The sequence below is a fragment of the Fukomys damarensis genome, unplaced genomic scaffold, assembly GCF_012274545.1.
Source record: "Fukomys damarensis isolate Sample0158 unplaced genomic scaffold, DMR_v1.0_HiC HiC_scaffold_21, whole genome shotgun sequence".
In the NCBI taxonomy this organism is placed as follows: Eukaryota; Metazoa; Chordata; class Mammalia; order Rodentia; family Bathyergidae; genus Fukomys; species Fukomys damarensis.
In genome coordinates, this window is record NW_022900933.1 from 10,313,852 (window position 1) to 10,335,890 (window position 22,039).

The 22,039-nt window shown below is 34.4% G+C and overlaps 1 protein-coding gene across 7 annotated transcripts in view; it reads left to right on the plus strand.

Annotated features, from left to right (window-relative positions):
• Nucleotides 1-22,039, plus strand: part of Gphn (gephyrin) — a 559,105-nt gene that overhangs the window by 380,314 nt on the left and 156,752 nt on the right. For all 7 annotated transcript variants that reach the window (XM_033766935.1, XM_033766936.1, XM_033766937.1 and 4 more), the window contains one exon: nucleotides 5,807-5,849. In XM_033766935.1, coding sequence (XP_033622826.1) covers nucleotides 5,807-5,849 — 43 coding nt within the window. The remainder of the gene's footprint in view (nucleotides 1-5,806; nucleotides 5,850-22,039) is intronic.

Consider the following 22,039-nt stretch of genomic DNA (forward strand, 5'->3'; position numbering starts at 1 on the left):
TTTTCTAAATTCTCAAGATTATTTTGCAGGGTATTCAGGTATCACTTAGCTATAACCCACCTGCTTTTCAGCCTTGTGAACTTATAAAATAGCATTATCTTATACAGGAATGACTATGATCATACTTACACTAAAATGTTAGTCTGCTGAGAACAAAAAGAACAATAATTACTGCAAAATCAACTGACAGTCAGACTTAGCAAATGTTTATTCTGCACAAGCATTATATTTGATGTAGTGGGAAATATAAAGAGAATTAACGTCATAATAATTTGGGGAAACCTAAACCTAGATTGTAGTAAAAATTGTAAAACTGTATGTTTAGAATGAATGAGTTCTATAGTAGATAATTATATTTCAACACTTAAAAAGAATTTAGATAAAGAAGATATCATTTCTGATTGATGTACTTGGGAAATATTTTTTGCAACTGCTATAATCTGAGCTGAAACTTTAATGTACAAGTAGAGTTTGAATCAGAAAACAAACAACAAGCTATTCCAGAAAAGACTTTTCTAGATGGTAGATGGACTAGTTTATACTTAATGATATATAAATCCTCTCTGTCTCTGTCTCTCTCTCTCTCTCTCTCGCTCTCTCTCTCTCTCTCTCTCTCCCCCCTCTCTGTTAAAAGTAAGGGCTTCTTCATTTTGACCTAATGAGGAAATTATAATGTGGAGTGTGACAGAGCTAGCTCACAATTGTTAGTGACTCCACTGATTTAACTATGGTTAATATCCATTTCCATTTTTTAACTTAAAATCAGTGATACATATGTCATCTCCTTTGAGCCTTACAGTAATCTTTATTTTACCCACAAGGAAACTAAGATCTTAGGAGGACCAAGAGCCAAAAATTAGTCATGCTACAAGGAATATCAAAATAATCTGGCCTGCTAAAAATAGAATGAGGGAGAAAAAATTGTAACATAAGTACATGATCTTTGAATAGTTTCACACCTGCTAACTAAATTGATATGCCACACATGAATCAAAATTCATCTCATACTAAAATAGATAGTATTAACTACTGTCATCAATAGCAGACAAGCAAATTTGTTCTCATGAGTTAATATGACATTATTGATAGGAGTAGCCTATGTTAAATTTTGTTGAGAGGAAATATTTGCTCATAGGTAATGTTATAGAACCTAAATAGGTAATCTTTTTTTTACTTTTTACTTTTAAACCTGTAAAATAAACAGAATTTAAATGATATTTTTTCAAACTATAGAACATCTCAGATTTCATAAGTAAGCAGAATCTTTATTTCTAATTTAAACCATGATACCTGGCCAGTAAAGTCATGCTAAAAATAGAATGATAGCATTTTCTTAATGGCCATCAAATAGAAGTAAATAATTTCTTTCTTTCTTGACTTTGACCCATTCTGTCCAATTTTTCAGAATTTTTCCATATAAGCCATATTGTACATCATTTATAAGATAAAGAATATGAATTAGTTCGGTGAGCAGCAAAATAGACTCAGTTTTTGTGAAACCTGATTTGTGTTAACCTGAAATCAAATCTAATCTTCATTTTAATATTTCTACAACCTTATATTGTTATGAACCTATCCTTAACATGAGTCTGAATTTGTTTCTTTCCTCCCTTACTTCTGTGAAATGCAGAAGGAAAAGGATATTTGTTATTCACACATTTGCACCCCACCCCCACTAACTGGTGTTACACATCTGGCTTCCACTGGAGAGCCCCTGACATCGCAGGGAACGGTGATCAAAATTCCACACATTAGCTTCAAGCTGGGGGCTCGTAGCTACTGCAGCATTGAAAGGGACTCTTTTCCTGGCTTCTTTAAAATAAGCATGGTGATGGGATGGTTTAAGGGAAGAACACCTCTCAAATCACATGATCACTGCTGTGCTTCTGTGTGTCCTGCTTTCTTCATAACAGCTTGGCACTACATTCTTTCCCTGTATCCTCTGGGCTTGTGTGTGTGGATGAGTGGGATGGGGACGTGGGGAGGTAGATGGCTGGTGGTACATTATGCATGCATCTTTCACCATTAGAGTGATGTGCCTTCCCTTATCTGTCACAAATTATAGTCACATTAAATCTGTGTCCTGAGAGATTGGATTGTCTCTCCCTTTTGGTGTGAGATTTATATGTTTTGGTGTGTTTTGATGTTTACACCCTTTGTTATTCTTCATGTTGCATTAAACATAAGTTGAAATGTTCTCCCATAAGAGTTAGCTTTTCATGTTGGGCTGAAAAAGTCTTCATCTCTGTATAGCAATTTCATGTTATTATAACCTATGGCTTTCAATTGTACCTCCCATAATGAAGAGCTGACTTTAAACACTGTGCTATTCTTGTTATGACCTAAGCATAAGGTAAGTGATTTCTCTAACTGTATCTAACGATTGTAATTGTTTCTTAAAATTTCTCAGCTTTTTAAAGGCATTTTCACTTTTGTTCCATACCATTTATTACGTGATTTTTCCCTCTTTTGTTTTCTGTTTCATATCTTAAAGGGCAATGTGATCTTCAGCAAAAATTATATTACACATGTAAACACATGTTGAAATGAATAACTTGATGTTTCAAAGCAATCTTGACTTGTAAATGAATAATTATGTTTTAGTAAGTCTCATGTTTTTCATTTCCTCCATTGACTTTAATATATTATTTATACATGTTATTTTAGTTTTGATTCCAGTTGAAAGGGGAATTATGTCAGTAACATAAAGTCAGTCAAATATTAACTGTAGTAAAATAACATGACCCAATAGAATAAAGAGGTGGATAATCTGATGTCCTTCATTTAATCCTCCACTTTAATCCCTGACAAATTTCATATTAGCTCAAAATCTCAGTTTATTTTGTTTTTCAGACATTTTTTCCCCACTGAGTAAAGCTAGGTAACAAAAAATAAAAAAGCAACAAACCATAAAACCTTAAAGCTGAAAAAAAAAACATAAAACTTAAGACAGACTTCCTTACATATGTGAGATTAAGCAGAACAATCTTATTAAGTAAATATTTATAAATACGAGTTTCATAATACAAAAAGAGGCTCATTCACTGTATACATAAATAGTAAAGAAAGTTTTTAAAAAATTATTTCCTCAGTGATATATAGTTTTTTTCAAGATCACTAAAATAGAGAAAATCTCATAATCATTGATTTTAAAAGTGATTCCCTCAAATCTGGTTCAAATAGCTAATGTAACATAGATGGAAAAACTGGTTATACCACTGTTGGCAGTTTGCAAACCTTGATAAATGTTTCTGTGCAGGGAATTGAATTGCTTTCATCATGCCACTGTCTCTTCCAAAGATGTTTGAAATATTGTTCTAAACCAGGGTATCACAAAGTAACACAGATTTCTTTATTAAATTCATGTTATGAATGATTTTCTTGTTAATTTCTTAAGCCACCTAGGGAGGAGAGAGGGTGTTTTTTTGTTTGGTTTGCTTTTTGTCTTTTGTTTTGCTTTGGTTTTTAACCAGCTGATTTTTCACCATCATTTCCATTATATACATTATCTAATGTATATAAGAGACATTATGTAAATCTATTGGAACATTTTATGAGACAATTTAAACTACTCATCTGAACTGCTCTGTTCATTATAAATCTCTTGTTTCTATCCATACACTAGCTCCACTCTAGATTGGAAGGGCTTAAAGATGAACTCTGGAGGAGTAGAGGCTACGACTTAAGAGTAACTATTACTGATCAAAGGAGCTACTTTTCCATTCGCAAACACTGCTTTGCGCTATGGGTTTGGGCTCCTTCTGTTTTACATCTTGTTGGAGACTTTCTTGACTTCCATTTGACTTTTTTGAACTCTTGTTTCTGTCTTTCAACATTTTCCTTTCTTTTCCCTCTTTCCCAGATTTTTCTCCACACTTTAAGCTTTCTCTTGTGTCCTTTAAATCACTTTTCAAAACGCAATTTTTCTTTTTAAACTTGTCTATTAATTTGTCTGTTAATGTGTTTTTCTTCTTTAAGACTGTGGTAGTGTAACTTATTTTCATTCCACAGTATGCCAGCTTGCTTATTTATTTTGCAGCAAGTTCATTAGTCATTCTTACCCTCTTGGTATAAATTTTTAATATGAATTATAGAACATCCTCCATTTGTACACTGTCCCCTTCTGTAAGCTCATAGTTTCTTTTCTATCACCTAAATTTGTTCTCTGAACCTCTCCCTTTTCCTTTTATTGTCCTTATTCTTATGTCTTCTCTATATTTTTTTAAAACAGTCATTAGTTTATTTCTCATTTGGCTCAGAATTGTTCTTTAATCAGATTTCCAAGTAAAAGAAATAAGAATTTTTTTATCTTCAAAATTATCTTCTTCAGTCTAGTGTACTTAAAACTACTTGAACAACTGGGGCAAAAGAGAATAACTTTTAACATTTCCCTTTTTTTTTTCTCTTTGGGGTATGTGTGTGTGTGTGGTCCCCGGCCCCTTGTCAGTATGTTTGTGACATTTTTATTGTTATTTATTTAAACATTAACAATTGTTTTTTTCAGGAAAGGACAACCATAACCACCCTACGTTATAACATTCCTTTCATAAGTTGTTTCATACAACAGTAGATTGTGTTGAGCGGTAGAAATTAATTTGTATATATGTCCATTCGGGGCAAGCTGCTGTGGAGTGGGAAGAAGAGGTGTGGAAATTAAATATGTTTGTGTCTAAAATTAACATAAATGCCATCCACCATGGTCCTTGAATACAACTTTTACAACTTCTAGAAAAATGATCCACTTTGACCTAAATATTTGAATCAGAGCATGAGGGTTTCTGATTGATAAATTATATACGCACCTAACAACTGATAAATAATGAGTTCTGTTTCATTGATTTTTAACAGACATATCATTCATAACCAGTATAATTATAATAAATTATTATAATCAGTCACAAAGGTTGTTAGAATTCATGGTAAATATTTTATATGAGAATTTCTCTTTCTCCTCTCATAGCATATATATATAGTACTAAAAATGACTACAGTGAAATGTTGGATTACAAGACTATTACTTGAATTTTATTATGATTCTACTTAAAAGATATGTTAAATTCTTTATGATTAAGGGTGTGTATTTACAAGTGAATATACAGTTAGTTGAATTTTTTCCATTTATAATCATCTCTTGGTATCCATGGAGAATTGGTTTTAGGTTCCTTATGAATGCAAGAATCTCGCAACTGCCTGCCTCTCCAGTGCAAGGTCCCAAGTTCAATCCCTGGAGAAAAAGAATAATACAAGAATCCACAGATCCTCAAATCCCTTGTGTAAAATGGCAAAGTATTTGTGTAAAACATCTGTACACCCTTACTTATACTTTAAATTATTTCTAGGTTAATCATCTCTAGGTTACTTATAATATCTAATCTAATATAAATGCTATATAAATGATTGCTACCTTGTAAGGACACCTCCCCTCAGAAAAACTTTGTACAATACAGATGCAGGGTTTTTTTTTTTAATATTTCTGGTCCATACTTCGTCAAATTCATGGATAAATGTGGATGGCCAACAGTTCTGATTTCAAATACACATGATTAAAAATTGCCTTTGGTTTTATCTCTGTCCAGTTTATGATATTGTACCCATAATCTTTTTCATGAAGTCAGTCTTTTTAAGTAAGTAAGGGATGAATTAAAATATACATGAAACAAGTATAATGCATTTTTACTAACATGTTATGACATCTGAGATACATAAAACCTCTGCTCCTAGACCTCAGGAGCTTGCCCATTAAATATGCATATCTGGCTATCTGTATTAGGAGCCCTCAATTACTGAGTTTATGCTCTCTCTACAGGTCCAGTCCAGGTGCAGCAGCAAGGAAAACATTCTCAGAGCCAGTAAGTATTTCATCATTTTAGGTAGGCTGCTGAACTAGAAACTGTGAATCAACAGAAAGTAGGGGGCTGGGGATTTAGTGGGGATCAGTGGCACCATACCTGCCTTATAAGCACAAGGTTCTGAGTTTGATCCCTGGTACCACTAAAAAAAAAAGAAAGAAAGAAAGAAAAAAGAAAAGAAATTGGAGCTGAAGTGAGGTGACATTTTGATGAAGAAGAATGGGGAAATTTTATATAAAGAATATGAATGTTAGGATTTTTACCTAAAAATATTAGTGTCCATATATAGATAAATATTTTCCTTAATTTAGAAGTTTTGCAACCAAGGCTTTGATGCATTCTTGGTAGCATAGAAATTAGCTTTATTATGACTCTGAGACCCCCCCTGTAACTGCCAAAAAGTTATATATATAAAACTTCATGAGGGTACATCTTTATCATTTTGTGTATATGAATGTTCATTTTACCTTCAATTGGCAGAATAAGATTTAGAACATAAATGGATGAAGAATCTTTAATTTTATTTTTTGTTTCATCTTTCATAGTGTTAACTTTAAAATCACTGAACTTTGTATATTATATATTACATAGCATATTATTCATTTTCCTATTTTATAAAAATAAATTCCAAAGTATTTTCCTTATCTGTATCCTTTAATGATATCACATGGAACTATTTCCCCTAAGAGCTTTGTGATCTTAAGAGAGAAGTGCTATATAAATACTTATTATTTTATTGTTTTTTATCACTTAATAGCTTAGTAACATGCTCCCATGTTCTTCCTGATCTTTATGAAGAAAAGAAGTACCAGTGGGACATACTATAATGGGTCTACTGGAAAGCCATACTACTGGGAGTTTTAGTAAATGGAATGATTTATGTTTCCAATAGAATGTTAGTAGTTTATAATAATCAAAGGGTAACTGGAGAATTGCAATTAAATAAAATCTATTTTTTATTTTTCCCACTTCTGTTTTCTAAATCAGTTAAGTCAGAACCCTTGGTCAGGCACACTGCAGTTGTTTGCCCAAGACCTATATTGGCACTACGAAATACTAAATACATATATACATACATACTGAGAGGCATGTATACTTTCAAAAATTTCTGTATCATTTGACAAATGTATGAATCTGAGCAAGGCTCTTCAGGAAGGAGATATAAAATCCTATAACCCTTTACTGAGACCTAAAATGGAGAAATCTAAGGGTCAGAGGTATGATAATTCCACATATTTTTCCTGAAATAATCAGTTACTGATATGGATTATGATGATTAAGAACAAAAATGGTTTCTTAATTAGGACAGATTTCTTTGAATCTTTTTTTACTTCTATCATGGTTTGTTGTATGGCTAGAACCTTCTTTTAGTTATTTTATAACTGGCTTATTGGATAATAATCAACTTGTATGGATATCATGCTGATCAAATTGTATTGATCCTGTGTTCTTATGGTGACACAGCTCTATAGATGGCCTTTATTGTCACATATCATAGTTTTGTGACTTCTATAAGTTTATGATCTTTCCCATCAATGCCATATTAATAACTTATACTCAGGCCATGGCCTTACTAAGGATCGAAGACCATAGAGTGTTCTTTCTCTGAACTTTTTAACTAAAATCCCCCATTGATTATTTAGACCATTTTGATCTATTTTTCTTTTTTGCCGTATACTCCCATGTCATTCTCTCAATTCTAAACCTTGCCTCTATTTCTTCAAACACTTACTTCCTTACTCCAGCCCCACCTCCACATAAACTTTCCATTCCCTTGTTTTACCAGAAAGCTCTTATCCTTTAACTTACTTCAGGTATGATTCCTCTGAGTTCTCTTTAGGCAACACAAATGAAACTGTAATTGTCTTTTTAATGTATTTAAAAATGTAACACAATATATCTGGATTCAATAGAAAAGAGAAAATTTAGAACTTAAATAGAGCTTACCTAAATTGTCCAAGGAAGAGGTAACTTTGGTTATGTTGTCAAAGGAAAAAATAACTTTGCTTGGATTCATTAAAAATGTCATCAAAAACAACCTGTTAAGCTTCAACAAACTCTTCATCTCAGAGTCTCAGGAGGGAAAGGGCAAAATCAGGATATATTTGAAATTTTAAAGTTTGATCTAAAACACAACAGTTTGATTACAACTGAATAAAAATGATATAATGTTTTAAGACTGATGGATATAGCAGGGCAAGCAGTTTGTAGAGTGTTGGTACATAAACTCTATCTAAGCATCTTGTTCTATGAGTTTCTAGGATAAACAAGTTATTTACAATTTTTATCTTCAAGGGAAGAGTTTTCTAGTATAGTAAAGTTGTTTCGATATTTTTAAAAGATAGAGGAATGGCATTATTATGCAAATTAAGATACTGAGCTGTACAGTTACAGATGGTTTCAGATATCAGGGATCCCTAATGGTCATTCTTCAGCTTTCACTGAAAGATAAACTATTAGTATCTGGGGATGTGATCACTCCAAATCTCCACACCTACTTGAAGTATCAAAATAGTATATCAGGTATCTAGAGGAAGTTGTCCCAGTATCGTTTTCTAGTTTGGTTGTTATTATTGGATATTCATTTATAGATTAATTTGATGAGACAACAGCTATACAGCAGCACTTAGAACTCAGTTGTGCTACCCACATATAAAAAGGCTTATCATCAGAGGTTATGCTCTTTTTCTTAGTTAAGAGCCACAAGTGTCTAAATCAAGCCAAGATAATAGATACCATCCCCATTATAAGAATAAGGATAGAATTAGATAAAGGATTATTGGCCAAATTACTTAATTTTATAATTTGTTTGCTGAATCTTTTTAGCAATATAAAAGATCTGAGAGAAGGTTAACAGAGATGTAAAAATAAAATCCCTAAAGCAGTAGATGAGCCACACATTATTCCTCAAGAGTCAATGTTGTATCTAAAGCCACTGAGCCACTGCTTTTCTATTCTTATGAAGCTTTCAAGTAGAGTTCTTTAGGCCTGCTGGAAGTATCTTAACTCACCTCTTCTAGCCTGAATCAAAGCTTGTGGAACCTCCCTGCTTTCTAGGGAATTTTGACAGAAGAGGCACAAATCTATAAATTGCTTTGGGTAGTATTGCCGTCTTAACAATATTAAGTCTTGTATCCTAGCTTCCATTTACTGTTAGCATGAGGCTCACTCTTACATAGCAGGTATTTTTACATTTTCACAATATGGTAGACCAAATCACATAAATGTCTGGTAGAGGTTCCAATCACAGGTAATATGTATATTTCTTTGTTGAGAAACTTTTATCACACAAATCTCTCTGGCATTTTCTTACTTAAAAGGTGAAAAAATATCTTATCATACCATTGTTAAATTTGAGATGAGCATGAACTACTATGCTGTACTCCATGCATTTCTCCCAGATTGTTTCTCCAGCCAGAATTCAGGGCCATTTAAGCCAAGCTGTGTACCAGTCCTGTAATAGGCTACCACACAGCCATCAGCAGAGGTCAGGAGCCTGTGCCCATAGTATACCTGACTTCCATACAAAGCTTCATGTCATATCAGTGCCCAAGTAGACCCCAATAAAAGGATCTGGGGGTCAAGTTTTAAAACAAATTAAACTGGTTTTGATGCTTTCATATTACTGCCTTTGAATTCAGAGATAATTTTTGTGAATTGGGGATATCATTCAGTGGTAGAGTGCATGTTTAATAATATGTGTAAGGTCTTGGGTTTGACCCTAGCACCACCCAAGAAGGAGGAGGTCTTTTTTTCTTTTATTAACATGTTTTTAAATTGATACATAGTGATTGTATATATTTATGAAGTATAGTGAATGTATCATTTCAGTACATATATACAATTTGTATGATCAGATCAATGATAATTGGCATATATTTCACCTCCAGGTTAAAGACTTCTTTGATCCACTCTGTGTTGATGTTCTCCATTGCATCTTTTGAATGCACTCTATTCTTCAGTTAAAGAATTTGTTTGTTTGTTTTTTATGATTTTATCTCCTTCTTGAATTCTAGTTCTGTGTATTGTTTTTCTGATTTCATTATCTGTGTTCTCTTCTAGCCCACTAAACTTCCTTAAAAGACTTGCTTTGAATTGTTTTTAAGGCAGAGTATGCATTCCCATTGGGTGGGGTTAATTACTGGAGCATTATTGTGCTGCTTTAGTAGTCTCAAGTTTCCTTGAAATTCTGTTTCTCTTACCTTGGATTGATATTTGCACATTTGATGAAACAGTTACCTCTCCCACACGTACAGACTGGTTTTGAAGGGAGAGACCTTCTTAATTTTTTTTTGTTTTGTTTTTGTTTTTGTTTTTGGTACCGGGGATCAAACCCAGGATCTTGCACTTGCGAGGCAGGCGGCAGAACCACTGAGCTAAATCCCTGGCCCAAGACCTTCTCATGTGGTTGGGTGTGAGGATATGAGCTGGATGGAATGCAGGGCCCAGAGCCATAGTCCATCAACTGAAATCAGCATCAACAAAAATCTCACTTTTAACAGCCAATGCTTTGGGTTCCACAGCAGTGGTAAAGATATTGAGGTCCTTAAAGATTACTGGCATCATCCTGATCTCTTTTTCTCCCACAGAGAATATTTCAGCTTTGGAGATATCTCTTAACACTAAATCAAGCTCATGGTAGCAGTGACACAAGTATCTGATACACAGTGCCCATGGAGTGGCCAGCATCCAGGGTCTGGAATTGAAGTGAAGTACACATGAAGAGATATCAGTTTGGGGTCTGGGTTAATGCTAGCACCAGTACCTAGGAAGCAGGTATCCCAGAGCAATGTTAGTTATGGTGTTTGGGGTTCCAGTATTTGTGGTGCAGTTTTGGAGCTGGGGTCTGGAACAAAGCTATAGAGGCTTTTTTGGATATGTGCATTGTACAGTAACGGTGGTTCTGTTATCCTGGGCAGTAACTCCTAAGCCAGTATCTAGAGTATGCATGGAAGTGAGATATATGAATCTGAGGCAGTATAACAAATAGCTTCTCCTTGAAGGAGCAGCTCCCTCTTCAGGGAGACTAGAACAGTCATCCTTGATTTATAATGTACGTTTAATTTTATAATAATTTAATTGTTTTATTTTTTGAGACAGGGTCTCACTATGTAGTTGAGACTGATCTGGAACTCACTATGTAGCCCAGGCTGTTCTAACTCACAGCGATTCTCCTGCCTAAGCCTCCTGAGTGCTGGGATTATAAGCGTGCGCCACCAAGCCTGGCTATAATAATTTATCTTAAGGACATGTGTACTTGAAGACATTACTGTTTTATTGGAGACCCTATTATCTAATAGAATAGTGTTCAGTGAGACATACATAAGATAAATACCATTCACTAAAAATTCTTGCTATAGCTACTAAAAGAAAATTTTTAGATACATAGTCATTCCTCAGTATATGCAGGGAGTTGGTTCCAGGATGCTCCAAAGATGCTCAAGGACATTATATAAAATAGTGTTTGCATATAAGTCTGTTTATTAAAAATGCTGTTTTTCAGGGCCAGGGATTTAGCTCAGTGGCACTGTGCCTCCCTCACAAGCACAAGGTCCTGAGTTTGATCCCTTGTACCAAAAAAAAAAAAAAAAAAAAAAAAACAAAACTTTTTCTTAACTACTCCTCTTTAATTCATTACATGTTTTCACTCTGGTCCTTATCCCCTCATTTTTCTCACTTCTCCAGCCCAGGTTTAGGACCTATTGCTATCTCTTGTCTGGAGACATTTTCAGACTTTTCAGTTCTGATCCTATGTCCTTTAATCTCTTCTATGTATAGATTTTTCTAGTTAACTTCTTTTCACCTTGCTATTAAGAAACATGAAGTTTTCTCTTGTTGTGATCCCCAGAAAAGAGAATTTTCAACTAATCCTTGGAGAAGTAAGCTTCTAATTTCTCTGTAGATTTTATTTTCAGAAAATTTTTTCTGAACTCCCTCCTACAGCAACCTAATGCCTTATCTTCTTGATCGGCATTCAGTAGATCAGACAACAGCTGCTTATCATCACTTAGATGATTTTTCTTTTTTTAAATGGTTTTAAATGTTCGGTTAGTTTATTGAGACAGCGTCTCTCTGTGTAATTCAGGCTGGCCCTCAACTCACTAGGTAGCCCGGGATGGCTTGGAACTCACAGTAATCCTCCTGCTTCTCAGCCTCTTAACTGCTGAGATTCCAGGGGTGTGAGTGTCATCACACCAAGTATAGCACTCTTTCTTTAAATAACTAGAGATAATTAACAATTAACTCTAAAATATTTATTGCATGTTTACAAGCACTGTGCCTCTCACCTTTCTCATTTATCACTTAAATAAATCAACTTTCATCTATTTTAATATATTTCTACATATTTTATTTACTAAATTCTCAAATATTTTTGTTACTTTTTTATTTTTGCAACCCATTAATAATTCTCTAAGTAGTATTTGCTCTCAGTATAGTAAATTTATTCTCACTTATCTTTTTTCTTGGATTACCACATTTTCATTTTCTGTACATTCATTGTTTCTAGTCAATCTTGTTACCTTCTTCACTGTCAGTATTATAATGGTATAGCTTAAAATTTGTCACTAGATGGCAGAATAGGAAGTCCTGGCCCTCACTACACCAAATGCACACCAATTTTGACGACAGATCATTTGAAATTATGGAGACAGAAGAAGAAAAAGAAAAGAAATGAAAGAAAAGTGAAGGAAAAACAAAGGGACTTTAGGATGCCATCAGGCCAATCAATATTTAGTTCCTGAAGAAGAGAGTGAGACACAAAACTTATTTAAAGAATAATGACCCAAATCTAAGGAAAGAATTGTATATCCAAATACATAAGTCCAGAGGACTACAACTAGTATGACTCCAAAGAGGCCCAATACATATTATAATCAAAAGTCAATATAGCCAAGGACAAAAAGAAATAAAGAATGACATCGCATACAAATAAATTTCCATAAAAATAATATTGAATATTTCATCAGCCCTTTAAAAGCCAGACAAGACATAGATATTTTTAAGAGCTGGAATAAAAATAAAATCTTTTCACCAAGAATTCTATGTCCAATAAAACTGTTCTTCAAACATGAAGAATGAAATAAAGACTTTCTCAGATAAACAAAGGCTGAGGGAATTTATCACCATTAGATCAGGATTATAAGAAATCATAAAGGGAGTCCTACAGCTTGAAATGTCACTAGACAACACAAAAGCATATGGAAATATAAAACTCATTGTTAAAAGTGAATATATACAGTAATTGTTCTGCTTTAAATGGAGAATGCACTCCCAGAGCCTCAGTGTAGGGCTTATGGAAGTTGATTGGATCAGAGAGCATACTCATCACTGGTTAATCCAAGGATGAGATCAGAGCTAAATATGGTGCTGGAAATAGGAGTCCTGTCAGAAGAAGAGGTCAGTGGGGCGGGACATGGAAGGGCGTATCTCCCTCTTCCCTTCTGTCTCTGCTCCCTGGTAGCTTTTCCTCTACAGTGCCCCACTGCCGTTCCGTTTTCTACCTTGGAGCAAGCTGACCATGTACTGTAACCATAGGCCAAAATAAACTTTTTCTCCTTTAAGTTGTTAAGTGTTGGGTGTTTTATCTCAGCACTAAGAAAGTGATTTAAGACATGAAGTTTTTCCCAAAAAATGCATAATGAGTAGTCAGGCTGTGGAATATTTTCATTGTAAATGCTATTGATATTAAAATATAAAATTAGATTTCTTTCTTCAGTAGACCCTTGTTTCAAGCATTCTCCAAACAAAAAAGTAGGGCAAAATAATTTTTCACCAAAAAATATAAGCTATTATATCCCTAGTAGAATTTGTAGAGATGGAAAGGGGATCTGGAATGGGGGGGGCGTAAAAATGATCTTAGTTGTGATATGTATATGTACTAATTCCCCAAGATGTAATTATTATGTATAACAAATATTTATCACTAAAAAGCTATTATATCTATAAAAGTAGAGCCTGAAATGTACCTCTTAGAGCCTTTTTGAAGCATTAACAAATCAGTCTGTATAATGCGTTGGAAAAACTTGATCAAGATAAGTTCAAAGTCATCTTTGCACTTAAAGGTACTATATCAGCTGATCAAGTTGTATTTACCTTTGTCAGGCTTAGTCACTCTACAAGGTGTTGTTTCTCATATTATTAGGTATAAGCACACAGGCTTCAACTTTCAGAATGTCTGCTGTAACATCAATGATAGACTAATAATAAAGCAAATTTTAGTTAATTTTTTGCAAGATGTAAAAAATATTAAATATGATCTGAAGGTATATATGTAATAGATGCTAATTTTTATAATTGAGAACGGAAATCTTAAGGAATGATAATATAAAATGACACAGAATCTCTACCAATATGACAGCTGAGTCAGTATCAGTGGTTAAAACTTCCAAGCTTCTAAGCTTATTTCTTAGCTTCTAAGATACTTTGCACATATATCTATATAGATAAATACTGTATTATTCTTTATTCTGTATTTTTTTGGTGATGAATTTAATATAGGTCTATAAAGTAACATTAATTGTACAACTAACTCTGATAGGAGAAGTGCTACAGTTTAAAAAACTATAAAACAAAGTATGATTGTAATTCTTGAGAGAAAAATCAGTAGTTGTATTACGTAATAGTAATGAGTAAGTTTTTCTAATTTTCTGTATTGCTCAGATTCAATACTGTATCATATACAAATTTAATAAATGCTTTCTACTTTGAAATAATTATTTTCTTAGCTAACCACAATCAATATCTTCTGGAGTCATAGTTCAAATATAGGAGATTCTAGGGATATTTCTTTCTTTCTTTTTTTGGGGGGGGTTTACCAGGAATCAAACTCTAGATCTTGTGCTTGTGAGGCAGGGGGCAGAACCACTGAGCTAAATCCCCGGCCCCTCTAGGGAAATTCCTAAACAAGTTCCTAAACAAGTATCTAGCTTAATTATGTTTTTACCATCAAAACTTCTACTCTTCTAAAGTTATACTATTCAGAGTGATATGCTAGATCTTTCACAATCTGACCTTTCTCTTCAACTTTATCTCCCTTTGGTTTTAAACATAACCTTATTCAAGCTTTAGCAATAAAAATTTCCAGAACATACCATGATTTTTTTCACCTATCTTGTAGTATTTTTGTCTGACTTTAATATAAAGGTAATACTGGCTTCAAGGATGAGTTTGCTTCTGCATCTCTCTCTCTCAGGAGAATTTGAAAATGATTGGATTAATTTGTCTTTAAATCTATAATAGAATTATCTGTTGAAACCAACTGGTCAATGAGCTTTTTTCTTTGTTGGGAAGTTGTTAACTATTGATGCAATACCTATAGTCATTGTGGATCTGTTTAGATTTTCTATTTCTTCATGATTCAATATTTTTTTAATTCAATCTTGATAGATTGTGTGTTTCTAGGAATTTGTCTCTCCTAGGTTATCCAATTTATTGTTATATAATTGTCCAAAATAGTGTCTTATAATCTTTATCTCTGCAGCATTGGTTTGCACTGTTTACCCTTTCAGTGCTAAGGCCCTGAGTTCAGTTCCCCAGTACTGCTAAAACAATATAGTGTTTATCACTATAAACTTTCCTTTTGCTTCAGCTTTCATTGCAACTGATACACTTTGGCATGCTGTATTTTTATTTGTCTCAAAATATTGTCTAATTTTTCCTGTGATTTTTTTTGACTCATTGGTTTTTAAAAGTATGATATTTAATTCCACATATTTATATATTTTTCAGTTTTGTACTGCTCCTTTTCTAATTTTATACAACTGTACCTGTACAACATAACTGGCAGATTTTACTCTTCTAATTTTTTAAGACTTTTACCCTACTATGTGGTCTGTCCTAGAGACATTCCATGTGTGCCTATAAAAGATGTGTATTCATTCTGCTACTGCTTGTTGGAATGTTCTTTATGTTTGTCAGGTCTAAGTTGGTCTATAGTGCTGTTCAAATTCTCTTTCTTTATTAATCTCCTATCTCACTGCTTTACCCATTATTGAAAGTGGAATGTTAAAATGTCCTCCTCTTATTTTATTCTTGTCTATTTCTCCTCTTAAAATTCTGTCAAAATTTGCTTTATATATTTGGGTACCACGATATTAGGTATATTTACAATTGTTATATCTTACTAGTAAATTGAACTTTTCATCAATATAATGTCATTCTTTGTCTCCAGGCAGACAACATTTAGTTAAATAATTGTGGATTTAAGGCCTACTTTGTCTGACATAAAAATAGCTGTCTTCACTCTCTTTCAGTTATGAGTTGCATGAAATATCTTCTTCCATCCTTTCACTTTCAGCTTATATATATCTTTACATCTAAGGTAAATCTCTGGGGATTTTTCCCTGATCCAATTATTACTATGATGGTTGCCATAATGGTCATTACCTACTTCCAACATTTCATTTATCAATTGGCATTCTATTCTAAAGAATTTTTTTAGCCATTTCTTTATTTAGATTACAAGATGTTCATGGATTCATATTTTCATTTTATTAAATAGATTAAAGTCTGTTACTGTACTAATTTATTGTGCTGAAAATTTTATACTAGATTTTGTGAAAAGGAACCTCTTTAAGCTTGCTCCATGATCCTTTTGACATATTCTCATCACTATTTCAGTATTTCCTTACTTTAAAAAAAAAAGTTGTGAAGGAATAGTAGTAATTTCCCAAGGAAACAAAAGGTTAAGAGAAAAATTTTTTTTCTTTTTGTACCAGGCATTGAACAACCTTGCACTTGTGAGGCAGGCAGCAGAACCACTGAGCTAAATCCCCAGCCCAAGAAAAAAATTACTCTAATCAGAGAGAACATCATATACTATGGCAGAAAAATATGAAGTAATACAATATATTCTGATTTATCAAATAATATCAGTTTTCTAAGGGATAGAGCAATGAATGATGTGGTTGAAAAGGAAGTAAAGAAGGATTTTCTATATAAGGAATTGAAATTTTATTCTGTAATAGTAAACTGTTGATAAAAGTTGTAGAGCTAATGCCCTGTTTTATAATCTGGGTGCACAAAAATCCTAGATACTTTCCTTTAATATTTTTTATTCAACCCTAGAAAATACACATTCAATTTAGTTGTGTTTTCTAAATTTTGTTGGAATATTGTGAGACTTATCTTGAATAAGAAAATAGATAAACTGATAAAACTATCAAGTTGAAGACAATATGAGAAATTATTTTCAGCTAAACTAAATACCACATTGTCCTGAGTATATGAAATCTTCTGTTGCTAGTACTTTCCTAGAGCTTTGGCACCAATTTCCATTATTTGGAGAGATTTACACGAGAGGCTAAATGTTTCATTCATCTGAACTGTGCATTCTTGGAATTACCAAATAGCTGTAACTTTAAGCTAAAATTACTATCATCTTTGATTTTTCAGTTTTCTAGGAAAGGTAATCATCGCCACAGGTATTTTGACTGTTAAGAAGGATCCCAAAAGTATAAGTACACGGGCTGCCAGCAGAAAGTACTATATTAAATAAAGGCAGTGGCTGGGCATGATTATGCAGGCCTGCAATCCCAGCACTCAGAAGGCTGAGTCAGGAGGATCACCATAATTTCAAGGCCAGCCTGAAAGCCATAGTAAGTTCAAGGCCAACCTAAACTACAAAGTGAGACCCTGTCTCAAAAAAATGAAGATAAAAAATAAAGGCACTAATGTTAACAGTTACAGAACAAATCTTTTCCTTGAGATATTCAGAATGTCCAAAAAATGAATAATGGTTTATACTTTAGGTGTATTAGGAAACTATTTTACTGTTATGTAGTCATTTCCCTGTCATCACTGGGACAGAGCACATGACACCTACAATTTATTTAGTTTTTTGGGGTTTTTTTTGTTTTGGTACCAGGGATTGGACTCGGGTCCTTGTGCTTGCAAGGCAGGCCACCGAACCACTGGGCTAAATCTCTGGCCCTGACACCTACAATTTAAAGGACAAGAGGTTTCTTTAGTTCACAGTTTCCATTGGGTTCAGCCCAAAATCAGCTAGCTCCAAAGCAGAAAGAGCAAGGTGCAAGGGCCTGGCAGAGGCCAGCCAAGAAGCAGAGAAAGCAAAGGGGTGAATTAGGGTAACAATACGCCATTCCTGCTGTGTGTGGTGGCACAGGCCTATAATTCCAGAACATGGAAGGCTGAGTCTATAGAATTGCCATGCTTTTGAAGACAACCCTGGCTCCACAGTGAGTTCAAGGCCAGCCTGAAATGCATAGCCTTGTCTCAAAACAACATGACACAGGTGTGCAGGGTCCCACCCAGCCAGAAGCCCACCCAGAAACCATCAGTAAGTGCCTGCAGACCCCAGCCAAAAGCCTGCTCAGACTCTAGTAATTCAGGTGCACAGCCCCTAGCCAAAGGCCCTCCCAGACAACAGATACACAGAGATTGTATCCATAGTGAATCCCCAGGCAGGGGCCTGCCCAGATACCATCACTTTACACTCACACATCCCAGCAAGAACCCCACCTCCACAACAGTGCAGCTCAGGGATCCAGAAGGCCATCATTCTGAACCCAGGAATTGGCCCAGTGGTGAGGAGCAGAGAGAAGGCCACTCTGAGGCTCACTGAGAATTGAGACCTACTGGACTAGCAAAGAGTCACCTCAACAAAGTCGCAGCACACAGCATATGTTGAAATGAGAAGACACCTAAACAACACTCAAAACCAGACTTCTAGATAACCAAAGACAACCGCAAGGGGCAATGAGATGGAACAATCTGGTACTCAGCCACCTGCACTCCCTGAACTGGCAGTGAAAGAAGTTCTGAAAAAAAATAAAATCAGAAATAATTTCTCAGATAACAACACAGACTGTATCCATAGTGAAAGACATGATTAGTAACTCTAGAGCAGACACAGATTTTTAAAAAATAGAGGAGCGGAGGAACGTGATGGAATCCCAGCATAGGAAACAAATGGAATCCATGAAACAGGTTCAAACAGATATCCAGGAGATTTAAAACTCCATTGAAAGTTTATGCAGCAGAATGAGCCAATGTGAGGACAAAATAACAGATGTAGAAGACAGGATTGCAATTAGTGACCAGGAAAAGAAATATTTCTTAAAAATAGTAAGGAACCATGATAAATTAACCCAGCAGCTTTTAGATGATGCAAAGAAGAATATGACTGATTGGAGTCAATGAAAAAATAGGAAATAGTGCAAACAAACATAAACTGTTCACAGAAATCATGGCAGAAAACTTGCCAATCAGGAGAAAAGAATTTGACATATAGATAAGTGAGGCATATAGTGCTCCAACTAACCATGATCAAAAACAGTCTATACTAGGCATATAATAGTCAAGATTCTAGAAACCCAACAGAAGAATAAAATACTACAAGCAGTTAGAGAAAAGAAACAAATCACATACAAAGGAAAGCCCATCAGAATCACATAAGACTTCTCAACACAAAGTCTCAAGTAAAGAAGAACATGAAGTATTTCAAGCCCTAAAAGAAAACTTTGAACCCAAATTGATATACCCTGCAAAACTATCTTTGAAAATTGATGAAGAAATAAGACACTTTCATGATAAAGAGCACCTGAGGAACTTTATGAATATCAAACCAGCACTCCCAAAAATTTTAAACAATATCCTAGGAAAAGGTTGTGAGGGTCACAACCTTACAAAGCTCAGTAGAATGAATCCATCAGGCAACACAAGAAATTAAAAGGAGAAGAATCCAATAACATGAAAAGGATGTCAGTGCGCATCAGTTATAAGCATCAGTGTTAATGATCTCACTTCACCAATCAAAAGAAATAGACTGGCAGAATTGGTGAAGAAGCAAGATCCAACAATATGCTGCAGATTAGAAACACACTCAATTCAAAAAGAAATTCATAGAGTGAAAATTAAAGGATAGAAAATAATACTCCATGCTATAGGACCCCCCCAAAAAAAGCAAGAGTAGCTATCCTATTTGCAGATTGACTGGATTTCAAACCAACAGTGATTAAGAGAGACAAATCCACTACTAAGAGGACAATCCAAGAGGAAGAGATGAAAATCCTAAGTACATATCCACCAAATACTCGTGCACCCAACTATATAAAAGAAATATTAATGGACATGAAAAATGAAATAAGCATTAATACAGTAGTAGTGGGGCAACCTCAGTATCCCACTGTCATAAATAGATACATCAACTAGACAAAAAATAAACAACAAAATACTAGAAGTCAACAAAACTCTTGAACATGTGGACTTAACAGATGTTTACAGCGTGTTCTACCCCACAAAATTGGAATACACATTCTTTTCAGCTGCACGTGGGTTATTCTCCAAAGTAGACCACATACTTGCGCATAGAACATGTTTAAGTTGGGCCGGAGACTTAGCTCAGTGGTTCCGCCACCTGCCTTGCCAAGTGCAAGGACCTGAGTTTGATCCCCGGTACAAAAAAAAAAAAAAAAGGAACACATTTAAGTTAATGCAAAGGAATTGAAGTTATCCCCTGTATATTATCAGATGATAGTACAATGAAATTGGAGATCAGTAGCAAAAGAAACCACAAGAATTTCATAAACACATGGAAATTGAACAACACACTCCAGAACAACCAGTGGGTCACAGAGGAAATTAAAGAAGAAATCAGTTTCTACAATTAAATGACAATTCCAGTGCAACATATCACAATTTATGGGACACAATGAAAGCAGTCTTATGAGGGAAGTTCATGGCAGCAAATATTCATATTTGGCAAACAGAGTGAGTTCAAACAAATAATGCTGAACCTCAGACTTCTAAAAAAGGATAGCAGGACAAACCCAAAGTTCATACAAGGGAGGAAATTACAAAGATCAGAACAGAAATCAATGCAATAGAGACTAAGAGAATGATACAAAAATCAATGAAGCAAAGAGTTGGTTCTTCAAAAGAATAAACCAAATTGACAAACCTTTAGCCAACATTATCAAAAAAGGAAAGAAAAGGCTCAAATCCATGCAATTAGAAATGAAAAGGGTGAAATTACAACACACCCAGCAGAAATCCAGAGAATCATCAGTACCTACTTTGAGAACCTGTACGGCCATGAGATGGAAAACACAGAATCACAGAAGATTTGTCAAGTCAAGAAGAACCTGAAGTGAAGTATTTCAAGCCCTACAAGAAAACTTTGAACCCAAATTGATATACCCTGCAAAACTATCTTTGAAAATTGATGAATCACAGAAATGGACAGGTTTCTAGATACATATGAATTACCAAAGCTGAACAAAGAAGACCTAAAACTTCTAAACAACACAATATCAATCAGTGAAATTGAAAACATTAAAAACTTACTAAGAAAAGCCTGGGTCCTGATGGCTTCACTGCTGAATTTTAGAAGACATTTAGAAAAGAACTATTGGCACTATTGTTTAAACTCTTCAATGAAATTGAAAGGGAAATAATACTCCCAAATTCATTCCTGGAAGTAGAGAAAGACCCAACCAAAAAAGAGAATTATAGGCCAATCTCCCTAATGAACACAGATGCAAAAATCTTCAAGATACTGGCAAACAGAATGCATAACATCATCAACAAGATCATACAACCTGACCAAGTGGGATTCATACCAAGGATGCAGGGATGGTTCAACATATGCAAATCAATAAATGTAATACACTATATTAATAGAACCAAGGACAAAAACCATACGAACATCTCAATAGATACAGAAAAAGCATTTGACAAAATTCAACACCTATTCATGATATTCTTAAAAAACCTACAGAATATTGAAATAGATGGTTTCTATCTCAATCTGATAAAAGCTGTGTATGAAAAACCAGTAGCCAACATCATATTAAATGGTCAAAAACTGAAATCCACACTAAAATCAGGAACAAGATAAGGATTCCACTGTCACCACTCCTGTTCAATATAGTTTTGGAAAATTAGCCACAGCAAATAGACAAGAAAGAAATAAAAAGAATAAAGACAGGAAACAAGATGTTAAGTTGTCATTATTTGCAGATGACATGATACTTTATCTTAGAACACCCCAAGAACTCCACCAAAAGTCTTCCAGACAAATTCAGTAGAGTAGCTACAAGGGCAAAACACAAATCAATGGCCTTCCTATACACAGACAACAGAGTCACTGAGAGAAGAACTGGCAAAACAGCTCCTTTCACCATAGCGTCCCAAAATATGTACCTAGGAATCAACCTAACAAATGAAAT